At 40.3% G+C, this 13,373-nt stretch overlaps 1 protein-coding gene across 1 annotated transcript in view; it reads left to right on the forward strand.

Moving 5' to 3' along the window:
• Window positions 1–13,373, forward strand: part of Setd2 (SET domain containing 2, histone lysine methyltransferase) — a 71,654-nt gene that overhangs the window by 27,893 nt on the left and 30,388 nt on the right. The window contains exons 8-12 of the mRNA XM_070017547.1: window positions 1,928–2,025; window positions 3,026–3,152; window positions 5,800–5,934; window positions 7,238–7,357; window positions 8,016–8,672. Of these exons, the coding sequence (XP_069873648.1) occupies window positions 1,928–2,025; window positions 3,026–3,152; window positions 5,800–5,934; window positions 7,238–7,357; window positions 8,016–8,672 (1,137 nt within the window). The remainder of the gene's footprint in view (window positions 1–1,927; window positions 2,026–3,025; window positions 3,153–5,799; window positions 5,935–7,237; window positions 7,358–8,015; window positions 8,673–13,373) is intronic.

Consider the following 13,373-nt stretch of genomic DNA (forward strand, 5'->3'; position numbering starts at 1 on the left):
GAAATTGGACTGTTGTAATAAAACTCATGAAGGACTAAATAGCCCAAGTTGAGAGGGAGTAGAAATTCCTCATTAAGAAAGCTGTGGGCCTTCTTCCTAAATAAATATGTCCATTAGGCTATGGACCCATAGATAAGTATCATTGGAGCTGGGTGCCAGTGGCTCATGCATGTAATAGTACCTATCCAGGAGGTTGAGATCTGAAGATTGAGGTTCAAAGCACAAAGTCCAAAGTCCCCACCAGACTCTTATCTCTAATTAAAGCTTAAAAAAAAAAAAAAAACAGACATGGTGCTGTGGCTCAAGTGGTAGAGTGCTAGCTTTGAGTACCAAGAGATTTAGGGATAGCACCCAGGCCCTGAGTTCAAGCCCTATACTGACAGTAAAAAGAAAGAAAAGAAAGTCACTTTCATGAGTACATCAGTGTTTCACAAACTCCATGACCAATCTTAGAAGGTTTTGTTTTTGTTTTTTGTTTTGTAAATACTGAGGCTTGAACTCAGGGCCGTGGGCACCCTGCTCCTGAGCTTCTTTTACTCAAGGCTAGCACTCTACTACTTGAGCCACAGAGCCATTTCCAGCTTTTTCTGTGTATGTGGTACTGAGGAATGGAACCCAGGGCTTCATGCATGCTAGGTGAGCACTCTACCACTGTAGTCACCTTCCCAACCCAAGGGTGTTTTTTGTTTTGTTGTTGCTGTTGTTGTTTTGCGGGTCCTGGGGCTTGAATTCAGGGTCTGCATGCTGTCCCTGAGCCTCTTTGTGGTCAAAGCTATCACTCTTTCACTTGAACCACAGCTCCACTTCCAGAACTTTTTTTTTTTTTCTTTTTTCTTTTTGTCGGTCATGGGGCTTGAACTCTGGGCCTGCGCGCTGTCCCTCAGCTCTTCAGCTCAAGGCTAGTGCTCTACCACTTGAGCTACAGCGCCACTTCACTTCCAGAACTTTTGTTTTTTTTGTTTGTTTGTTTTTGTTTTGTTTTGTTTTGTTTTTGGTAGTAGGGTCTGAACTCTGGGCCTGGGCGCTGTCCCTCAGCTCTTCAGCTCAAGGCTAGCACTCTACCACTTGAGCCACAGCACCACATCGGCTTTTTCCTGCTTATGTGGTGCTGAGGAATTGAACCCAGGGCCTCATGCATGCAAGGCAAGCGCTCTACCACTGAGCCATCTTCCCAGCCCAATTTCCAGAACTTTTAACATAAACTTTTCACTAACCTTATGATATTCCATGACACCAAGCATCCCCTCCCCACTTTGCCTTTTTTTTTTTTTTTTAGAAAAAATGCATATATATATATATATAGATAGAGAGAGAGAGAGAGAGAGAGAGAGCACATTGTGTATTTAAGATGTGTTAATTGTAGCTGTGTTAATGTAGTAGGCTAGTTCTCTGCCATTGAACTCCGCACCTATCTCAGTAGCAATCAGTTTTATTAATCAAAGATATACATATATCTAATCTGGTGGTTCATTAATTAACCATAACACTTAAATGTTTTAACAACAAAATTCTTATTTGCTACTGGGAAAGTCTTTATAGTCTAAGGAGCTATATGGGTATATTTTTATTTATTTATTTGTCAGTCATGGGGCTTGAACTCTGGGCCTGGGCACTGTCCCTCAGCTCTTCAGCTCAAGGCTAGTGCTCTACCACTTGAGCCACAACACCACTTCCGGTTTTCTGGTGGTTTATTGGAGATAACAGTCTCACGGACTTTTCTGTCAGGGCTGGCTTTGAACCATGATCCTCAGATCTCAGCCTCCTGAGTAGCTAGGATTACAGGTGTGAGTCACCGGTGCCTGGCCCATGTATATTTTAGATTATTATCATCATCTTTGGTGGCACTGTGTGGTTTCCATTCCAAAATATGATGATGGTTTGTGTGTTTGTGTTCACTTATTTCTTCTCTTTTTTCAAAACATTTCAGTGGACTGTGAATGGACAACTAAGGGTTGGGTTTTTTACAACCAAACTGGTTCCATCAGGCTCAGAATTAACGTTTGACTATCAGTTTCAAAGATACGGGTGAGTGTGGCTTTTTTCTTCTTCTAACAATTCTGGAAATAGGCTATTTGGTTGTATGTGTGTGTATTTGTGAATTTATATTTTTATTCCCAGACCGAGTATGTATACAACCTATAATGTTATTGTATTTCATAAAAAAGGAGAATTGTTCCTTATTGGCTAGTTTAGTTTAGTAAAATAAAATTGGAGAACGAATGAATATTAAGCTAGGTGCCAGTGGCTTATGCCTATAGTCAATCCTAGCTACTCAGGAGGCTGAGGCAGGAAAGTTCATGATATTCTTTGTCTCCAGTTAACCAGCAGAAAACTGGAAGTGGAGCTGTGGCTCAAAGTAGTAAAACACTAGCTTTGGGTACAAAAGCTCAGGGACTGCCCAAGCCCTGAGTCCAAGCCCCACGACTGACCAAAAAAATAAGAGCAATGCAATGTCAATCCCTTTTTTTAGTGTGATGCTTTTTGAGTAATTGTTATATTCTTGACTTTTTTGTCAATCGTGAGCCTTGAACTCGACCTGGGTGCTGTCCTTGAGCTCTTCAGCTTAAGGATAGCGCTCTTGCACTTGAGCCATAGTGCCACTTCTGGTTTTCTGGTGATTAAGTGGAGGTAAGAGTCTCAGACGTTCCTGCCCAGGCTGGCTTTGAACCGCAATCCTCAGCTCTCAGCCGCTTAAGTAGCTAGGATTACAGGCATGAGCCACTGGTGCCCGACCTATTCTTGACATTTTTTTTTTTGGGGGGGGGGGTCCAGTCGTGGGGCCTGAACTCTGGGCCTGGGCACTGTCCCTCAGCTCTTCAGCTCAAGGCTAGCGCTCTACCACTTGGGCCACAGCGCCACTTCCGGCTTTTTTTTTTCTTTTTGCTTATGTGGTGCTGAGGAATCGAACCCAGGGCCTCAGGCATGCAAGGCAAGCGCTCTACCACTGAGCCACCTTCCCAGCCCTCTTGACATTTTTTTATGGTTCACTTTTACATAGTTTTTCTTTCCTATGCTCGTTAAACAGAAAAGAAGCTCAGAAATGTTTCTGCGGATCAGCAAATTGCCGGGGTTACCTGGGAGGAGAAAACAGAGTTAGCATCCGAGCAGCAGGAGGGAAAATGAAGAAAGAGCGATCTCGAAAGAAGGATTCAGTAAGTAATCCATTTGTTTTTCAACTTTTCACACTACAAATTTTGAGAAGGGAGATGGATTTTTCTAATTGAAGTGTATTAGAAAAAATTCAATTCAGCTATTCTAGGACCAGATGAAGAAATTCTGAAACAAAAATACGATTATTTCATTTCAGATTTATAGAGATTAGAATTGGGTACTAAAAACTACTGAAGTGGTTGGTTGTTGTTTTAATTGAAGTTTATTTCTTCCCATGCACATCTGTATTTTTGCCTACTTTAATGGAAACTAAATCATACTGGACAAAGCCTTTTGTCTTTGGTTTTATAGATTACTTTTTTTTTTTTAATAAATTTTGCATTTGAGTATATAGCAAATCCATTCTAATGTTAGTAGATATTGGCGTTTTTTTTTCTCATTTTTTTCCCCCACATTTTGGAAAGTCCATGAGACTTTTTATTTCTTTTTATTTTTTGGTCGGTCGTGGGGCTTGAACTCTGGGCCTGGGCGCTGTCCCTGCGCTCTTCAGCTCAGGGCAAGCGCTCTAGGCTTGAGCCACAGCGCCACTTCCTCCCCCACATTTTTGGAAGCAATGATGTTGTGACTCCTGGATGTATGTTACAGATATTTTCTCTCTGGTTACATAACCGGAAGTGCAGATGCTGGCTCATACCACGTATATACATTCACCATTAGTAAATAATCCCAAAGTGTTTCTAAAGTGCCTGTGTCCATGAACATCCCCATCAGTGGTATATGAGAGCTACTGTTGTTCTTATGCATCGTACTACTTAAATTTATTAATCTACAAAGTACATGACATTTAATAGAATTTTTTTTTCTGATCCTGGAACTTGAACTCAGGGCCTGGGTTGCTGTCCCTGAGCCGCTTTTGCTTAAGGCTAGTGCTCTACCACTTGAGCCACAGCTCTACTTTTGGGTTTTTGGTAGTTTATTGGAGAGAAGAGTCTCATGGAGTTTACTGCCTGCACTGGCTTTCATTCACAATAATCACATCTCAGCCGTCTGAGCATCTAGGATTACAAGTGTGAGCTGCAAGTACTCGGCAAATATGTCTATTTAATAGTAATTTTAATTCGTATGCTTTATTACTAATGAGGTTGACTGCTTTCCAAATTTATTGACTATTTGGATTAGTCAGCTGTTTCTGGAAAGGTGTCTTTTTTTTCTTAGTTTTTTTTTAATTGATTGGGTATGTGCGTGTGTGTGTGTGTGTGTGTCTGTCTGTGTCTGTGTCTGTGTCTGTGTGTCTGTGTCTGTATCTGAATAGTAGTGATTGGTTTTTGGTGTTGAAAGCATGTATTCTCCTTCATGAACCTTTTTACAAAACCTTTGCTGTACTTGAGCTTTGAAAATGATGAAAGCTCTATTACTTTGGATTTCTGTATTGGTGTGAATGTTTTTAATAAAGTCTGGGCACTGGTGGCTCATGCCTGTGATCCCAACTCTTCAAGGGGCAGGAATCTGGAGGACTGAGGTTTGAGGTCAATAGCAAAGTCCTAAAGACTCCATCTCACAGCTAGGCTTCTAGTACAGCTTCAGTGATAGTGGGAGGTCCTAGCAAATTATGAGGAACTGAGTTTAAACCATAGTACTACCTTCCAAAAGAAATCCATTCTTTTGTATTTTGTTTGTACAATTTTATTTTGCAATTTTGGCATTCTTGCTATTTTCTGTAAAATGGCAATTTCCTGTAAACTGCTATTTTATTTCCCAGTAATAATATCTATTTTCAGAAGGTACTGATTGAATGAAAACAGAATAATAATTCAGTTTTGTCTCATTTTTCAAAAAACTGTAAAGAAAACTTACCTTTTTATTTTATTTTTTTGCCAGTCCTAGGGCTTGAACTTGAGCCTCTTTGTGCTCAAGGCTAGCACTCTACCACTTGAGCCACAGCGCCACTTCCGGCTTTTTCTGTTTTCATGGTACTAAGTAATGGAACCCAGGGCTTCATGCATGCTAGGCAAGCACTCTACCACTAAGCCACATTCCCAGTCAAAGAATTACCTTTTTAACCCACTGAATATTTGCAAGATTCTAGATGTTACACTTTAGGAGAAAAGTAGAATTTTAAAGTTTTTTTTATTTTTTTCTACTCTATTTAAAATTGAAAGTACAGAAGTTTTCAATTTAGGATATGCAATAAAAAACGTAAATTGGTCTTTTTGTCTATGTATTTATTCATAAACTTGTGATATTGGGAGTGTTTAATGAACTTTAGTCAGGTGCTGGTGGCTCATGCCTGTCATCCTAGCTACTCAGGAGGCTGAGATCTGAGGATCATGCTTCAAAGCCAGCCCAAGCATAAAAGTCCATGAGACTTTTATCTCCACTTAACCACAGAACTGGAAGTGGAGCTATGACTCAAAGTTGTAGAGCGTTAGCAAAAGATCTCAGGGACAGTGCCCAGGCCCTGAGGTCAAGCCCTACAACTGAGGACAGGAAAGGGAAAAAAAAAAAAAAAAAAAGGAGCCATTGCAATTTTTTTCCCTCCCTAGAATAATGGCATAGGTTCTTACTGTGTATTCATCTTTCCAATTACTTGTGAAGCTGAGCAACTTTTCAGGTTGTTTCATTTTTAAAATTAGTAGGTTTGTTTTGTCTGTTTTAAATAACCAGAAATGTTTTTCTTTGCTGTGGTAGGTAGATGGAGAGCTAGAAGCGCTGATGGAAAATGGAGAGGGTCTCTCTGATAAAAACCAGGTGCTCAGTTTATCCCGGCTAATGGTGAGAATTGAAACTTTGGAGCAGAAACTTACCTGTCTTGAGCTCATTCAGGTAAACACCAATACTGATGTGTTTTATTTTTTAATTTGGGTTGAGACAGTCTAAGTGATGAGTTAATCTTTTGTTTGTTTGTTTTTTTAATGTAAAGATGAGTTCTATAGGACTTTGAAAGTTTGTACTTCTAAAAATACAGCTGAAGAGTTCATTATTAGAGTTAAACTTGGTTTGCCTTCTCTACTTAAAAGAATATAGTAAACTGTTTTCTTTTCTTTTTGGTGTAATAATTCGTTATACCTGGCATATAGGTTCAGCCTCTTCCACACCAGTTATTAGCATGACAAACTATTTTACTAACACAGTATTAAAGTAAGATATTTAAACAGTAATCTCATTCTATTAAGTATACCATAAGAAAATAGGTATCTCAAAAAAAAAGGAAAACAGGTATTCTCTATTTTTTATTTTATTTTTGGTATTCTCTATTTGTAATATATGATGGATGAGGAGTATACCTTCGTGGTTTATTTGATCTTTAGGCTTACAGAGAAGAAAAAAACATCTTTACAGGAAAGGAAAAACTTTTTTGGAGGAGGGGTGGGTGTCCGGTCGTGGGCCTGAACTCTGGGCCTGGCCGCTGTCCCTTAGCTCTTCAGCTCAAGGCTAGCGCTCTACCACTTGAGCCGCAGAGCCACTTCCAGCTTTTTCTGCTTATGTGGTGCTGAGGAATCGAACCCAGAGCCTCATGCATGCAAGGCAAGCACTCTACCACTAAGCTACCTTCCCAGCCCAGGAAAAACCTTTTGAATAAGCATCTGAGTAACAGAACATAAAATGACTAAAAGACTAGTTTTTTTGGTTCTAACCTTTTCAGTAAAATGACTGGTACAAGTTTTTACTTAATCATTCAGTATTGAAATTCACAGTAAATGATCTTTTCTTTTTTTTTTTTTTTTAAACTGCTTTGTTAAGGTTCAGATTTACTGTAAGAAAACTATCAGAAAAAAATTGTAGGGAGGGAGGGACTGGGAAATAGTGAGGGAACAGAAACACTGTATGAAAGAAAACGTACTCATAACCTGACTCATGTAATTGTAATCCATGTTATATCAGCTTTATCATATTAACTTAATTTTTAAAAAAGAAAAGATATATTCTATTACTTTATGACACTTTAGCTGTATGATTCTAATTAGGTTAATAAAGCTCTCTGGGTGATTTGGATTTTTTTTTGGTAGGGAGGGGTGTATATATATATATGACTATAAATGGACCCTTTGGTCCTTACAAGTCTTAACATTCTGTCTGGTGTTGTCTCCCCAATACTCTGTATCTTACCTCTCTTTCCCCATGAAAGAACACGCACTCACAGTCCTGCCTGAAGTCCTTTTTGGAACGTCATGGGCTGTCTTTGTTGTGGATCTGGATGGCAGAGCTTGGAGATGGCCGGGAAAGTAACCAGAAGCTTCAGGAAGAGGTCAGTTCACAGTCCTCACACTCCTTACAATTACTGTATTGATTGCTTAGGCAGTAGTATGAAGTAATCAAATTATTATTCTGTCATTATCCCATATATTCTGTCATTATCCCACCTTGCTAGCAATGAATTTTGCCCTTTTTTTATTTTCTCCCCTATCGTCTTTTTTTGTGTGTGTGCCACTCCTGGGGCTTGAACTCAGCACCTGGACACTGTCCCTAGGCAAGCACTCTACCACTAAGCCTTCCCAGCCTACCCCCTATCTTCTTATATCTGGGAACTACAAGAGAGAATATCATAGTTCAGTAAATGATTCAGTTTGTTGTTAAGATCATAGTTTTAAAATGGGAAAACAAAACTTAATTTGTACATGAAGATTGATCGCCAGCATTGTTGTAGTGCTTATACCATCCCATGAAATTATATATATAATTTGGGGGGGGGGCAGTTGTGGGGCTTGAACTCAGGGCCTGGGTGCTGTCTCTGTGCCTGTGTGCTTAAGGCTAGTCTCTACGACTTGAGCCACAGTGCCACTCCAGGCTTTTTTCTGTTTATGTGGTTCTGAGGAAATAATGAGTTCTACCCAGAGGTTTGAATGGTCAAACTATACAAAGTAATGTATTGTTTTTGTTTTGTTTTTTTAATTGTCTTTAATTAGATTATAAAGACTTTGGAACATTTGCCCATTCCTACTAAAAATATGTTGGAGGAAAGCAAAGTCCTTCCAATCATTCAACGCTGGTCTCAGACGAAGACGACTGTCCCTCAGTTGAGTGAAGGAGATGGATATTCCAGCGAGAACACATCCCGCGCTCACACACCGCTCAATACGCCCGATCCTTCCTCCAAGCTGACCGCAGAGGTGGACACAGATACTCCCAAGAAACTCATGTTCCGCAGACTTAAAATTATAAGTGAAAATAGCATGGACAGTGCCATCTCTGATGCAACCAGTGAGCTAGAAGGCAAGGATAGCAAAGAGGACCTCGATCAGTTAGAGACCGTCACTGTAGAGGAAGAAGAGGAGCCGCAGCCACAGCTCCTCCCACAGCAGCTGCCCGAGCCCAAAGTTGAGAGTGAACCTCCCACAGAGGCCAGTAAGCCGCTCACAGAGCCAGAGGCGGACGTGGAGATGGAGGCCAAAGACAGCAATGGCACCAAACTGGAAGAAAACATTGCTGAAGAGACTCCATCTCAAGATGAGGAGGAGGGTGTGTCCGATGTGGAAAGTGAGAGGAGTCACGAACAGCCAGATAAGACTGTGGATATAAGTGATCTGGCCACCAAGCTACTAGACAGTTGGAAAGACTTGAAGGTAAGAGAACATTTGTTGTTGTTGTTTGTTCACTTTAACCTGAATCGTTTGTTTAGAGTTCCTTAAGCTACTTCTCTAGCCATGGGTATTTCTGACAAGTGGAATACCATCTCTTAAGTGTCAGCTAATGAGAAATGTGTCTCAGTTATTGTTTACATCCTGGCAAAAGTCATTCTAAACCACTATACAGTGCCTCCTCCCTCCTGCCCCGGCTTTATTGAAAAAAGCATGTTTACTCAGGCATTCAGAAAAAATCCTTTGAGGAGCAAATTTATGTTTCTATTTGTAATGAGGAAAAAAAAAATTGTTTAAAAAATAGAAGCCGGGAGCCAGTGCCTCACTCATGTAATCCTAGCTACTCAGGAGGCTGAGATCTGAGGATCGATGTTTCAAAGCCAGCCCCAGCAGGAAAGTCCATGAGACTCTGATCTCCAATAAAAACCACTAGAAAACCAGAAGTGGCGCTGTGGCTCAAGCGGTAGAGTGCTCGTCTTGAGCTGAAGAGCGCAGGGACAGCACCCAAGCCCAGAGTTCGAGCCCCACGACCGACCGACCAAAAAAGAAAAAAAAAACAAGCCGGGAGCCAGTGGCTCACACCTGTAACCCTAGCTACTCAAGAGGCTGAGATCTGAGGACTGAGGTTCAAAGCCAGCCCAGGCAGGAAAGTCCATGAAACTCATATCTCCAATGAACCACCAGAAAACTGGAAGTGGTGCTGTGGCTCGAATGGTAGAGCGCTTGCCTTGAGCTGAAGAGCTGAGGGACAGTGCCCAGGCCCCAGAGTTCAAGCCCCATGACCGCCAAAAAAAAAAAAAAAGAAAGAAAGAAATTTTATTGGATCACTAGAAGATTAAAACAATGAGCTGGGAATCCAAGTCCAAGAAAAATCAGAAATGATAGAATTAGGCTGGAAGTGTGGCTCAGCCGTAGAATATCTTACCTAGAAAGCCTGAAGCCTTGAGTTCAAATCTCATTACTATAAAAAAAACATGAATTTTTGTTGTAGAAAAACGATTTTACGGAACTAGTTGGTGTTCAGTTCCTTTATTGCTTTCTGAAATAGGCCTGCTTTTAAATTCCTATTTCTTTGGACAAGAGTTCAAGGGAAAAACAGAAAGGTCTTGGAAATCTTATGACTACTACATACTTTCTTTTATAAGAATACCCTTTATATAAAGAATGTAGTAAGCTTATATAGTTTGCCTTGTAGAAAACCTAGTCTGGGTCTGGGGAAAATAAACTAAGATGAACCTATCAGAGGCATGGTGCCTTGCAGTTTGTAAGTGATAGAGACCTGGGATTCAGGTCTATTTCCTACCTTTGGGTTATTTTTTGTTCTCCTTTCTTCTGCCAGAGGTAAAACAAACTAGCAATTCCGATTTCTTTTCAGCAAGATAAAAACTACAAAACAGCCGGGCACCAGTGGCTCACGCCTGTAATCCTAGCTACTCAGGAGGCTGAGATCTGAGGATCCTGGTTCAAAGCCAGCCCAGACAGGAAAAGTCTGTGAGACTCTTATCTCCAGTAAACCACTAGAAAACTGGAAGTGGTGCTGTGGCTCAAGCGGTAGCTGAATAGCTGAGGGACAGTGCCCAAGCCTACAGTTCAAGCCCCAGGACCAAAAAAAAAAAAACCTACAAAACTCACCCCCATTAGATCCTGTGATTTGACCCAGTGGAACTGGCCTTGAGCAAAATGAGTAGTTGTTTGGTTGTGTACTGTGCTTCCTATTTGCTGTCTTGAGACCCTTTAAGTATGGCGTGGTTTCAGCTTTTACTTACTGACTTGTGCTCTTACTAATTTTACTCTTTCATCACTTAAAATCAGCATAAAAAATCAGCTGTATTATGAATCGCAAGATCTGACTCATAAGTATAAAAGGAAGTGTTCACAGGAACTATTTTATCCTACAATGTGTGCACTGCAGGAGTCAGAATGGTACTTAATTGAAAGATACTGGGACAGTCACTTGATTGACCTTTTTAAAAAAATAAAATAAAATAACTTGCTGTGTGATAGCACAGCTGTCCCTAAAAGATTTTGTGTTTGGTGGTTACTGGTGGGAGCCTATACTCAGGACCATAGCTCAGTAATAAAAGTAGAAATGGAAATGATATCCAAGTGGACATCAAAAGCCTTTACAGTCATACTTTTATAGGAGAGAAAGTGTTGTAGATTGAATAGTTTACCTGTGAAGTCTGCTTGACATAAATTGCTAAGATGCCATGAATTTGTCTTAGAGTTTGTAAAACGGCAAATATTCTTATTTGTCTATGTAAGTTTGTTTCTGTAAATGTAATGGTGTAAATTACTCTCTAGGGCATATTTAGTGTGATAAGCTGTAACTGGAGTAATTTAAACACATGCTGTGGACATAGTTGGGTTTTTTTTTTTAAGTCTACAAAATTATTTCTTTCCCTTCTTTTCTTCCCCACTCCTATTTAAAAGGTCAAAGCAATTTCATAACAATATGTAGGTTGATAATCCTCTTGACTTGAGGTTTAAGTTTTACTTGTACTTTAAATATATCCTTCTTGGATTTCACACTTTGGATTTATCTTGAATCTTATCATCAAGGGAGCTATTAAGTAAAATCCTCGAATCTGTAATTTGCTTTGGAATTATGAATAAGAAATATCTTTACTTGACTGTGAGCTGTGATGTTTTGTTACACATTAGTGCTGGCGTTAATTCTTCTATTATTCTAATTAACATCATTATTTTTCCCCTAAATTCTGATTATGATTGTTGTTTTTTTTTGTGTGTGTGTTTTGTTTTTAAAAAGATACTTTAGGTAGGTAGCATTTAACCAGAAATAAGAAATCAGAAACCCATCATTTGAACATGTTAGGGGGGGGAAAAAAGCACATCATAAACTTAATGAGATTATCATATAACTCATTCATACTATCCCGGCATTGAGTTAACTACTTCTGTCTGACTTTCACCTATGTGTTCAAGTAGACATTGGCTGAAAAGAAAATGTTTTATTCATCCAACCTTATTAAAAGCACATGTTGCCAAGCATTGTGTTATAGTTGCTGATACTTATTTTAAGATCATTACTAAGAAGCACAATCCCGATGATGGCCTTTTTGTCCACTCTTAACTCTCCCTGATTTCCTCAGGCCACTCTAATGCTGGCCATGTCTTCCAGTTGGCCTTGCTACACTGGATGGAGTAAAGAACTGGAAGGGATTGCTTCCTGTTCCTTAACCAATGGTTTTTCTGTGAAAGCAGATTATAGGGATCATCAATAAATGAACATGGGTGGGAGGGAAGGGAATGCAGCTTCATGAATGACTCTTTGTCCTCCCAGATCTGATGATGATCCCCCTTGTAACTTGAACCATTTCCATCTAGCTTCTCAGGGCAGCAAGGAGCTTGTTAACATCACCAGCTGACCATGTGTCTCCTTTTCTCAACTCCATTTCCAACTTCGTGCTGAAGAAAAACAAGAACCTAGCGTGCATTCTGTGAAGAAGCAGGAAGATGGTTGGGAAGTTGGATGATGCATGAAAAATATAATAGGTGAAAAGAGGACAGAGGTGGTTAACTCACTGGCGCCGGCGTTATTTTGGTGCGTCCATTGCCGACAATGGATGTTGCTCCGGGAAAATCCCTACTTCTGGCAAGAAAGGATTAAGTGAGCTACTTTTTCTATACCTATATACACAGGACCACAGCCTTGATTCACAAGGCACATAAAAACACTTTCATAGACCACCACCAGGAACAACATCACCTAGTACCTGACACATGGCGTTCATTTTTATATGCAAACTGACCAGGCTACATTGTTTTTTTTAGCAGGGACATGTGCATATATTTCTGTTTGCAAAAGGAATTGTGTGTACATCATCCCTCATGCTGAAAAATGGTAGCCTAGGTGTCACAGGGCAAGACAAGAGTTACAAGCGAACACCAATCATAGTTTGATTGGAAAATCTTCATTCATTTGGATCATATGGAAAGGAGGTAAGGTTCCCACGGCCTTGGCAGTTTGAATGCTCTTGAACACACCAGGAGGTTACAGTAGGTAGGAACACTAGAGGCTTTCTTACCAACACGTAAAATTACAGGATGTACATCTCTCCTCGTAATGCGCCCTGGGGAATTCCATTTGTTTCCACCTAATCACTGTTCTTATTCTTTTATTTCACCTTTATCTAGACATTATCTCTTATTTTTGGCAGCACTAAGGTTTGAACTTTTGCTTGCCTGGCACGGACTCTCCCATTTGAGCTATGCCCCTAGTCCTTACTCCTGTAGCTCTAGTTTAACTTCAGATAGCTCCTTGAGCCTCAGATTGCCATGCTTCTACCTCCAGATAACTGAGATTACAGGCATATGCCACCCTGCCCAGCCAAAATGAAATTTTTTTCATTTTTCCAGAGAGTACTCATTTTTGGCCTAGCCTATTGTCCAGAACTGTGATGCTCTTGTTTAATAAGTCCTGCTGTTGATGGGCAGGATTAGAGAAGAATAGGGTGGGAAGAACAAGTTTAAAGTGAGTAGCAGTGACCTCGGGCCTTCGTGCTGGCATGTAGAAAAGCAGCATTTAGAAGTTACTATCTGTGGAGGGACTTTGCTGTAATCACAGCACTCGAGAGAGGCTGAGACAGCCAGATCACACGTTCTAAGGCCACACTGGACTACATAGTGAGACACTGGCACAGAAATAATAATAATTCTTGCACA

Source organism: Dipodomys merriami, unplaced genomic scaffold (genome assembly GCF_024711535.1).
Source record: "Dipodomys merriami isolate MVZ:Mamm:240054 unplaced genomic scaffold, mDipMer1.0.p SCAF_125, whole genome shotgun sequence".
Taxonomy (NCBI): domain Eukaryota; kingdom Metazoa; phylum Chordata; class Mammalia; order Rodentia; family Heteromyidae; genus Dipodomys; species Dipodomys merriami.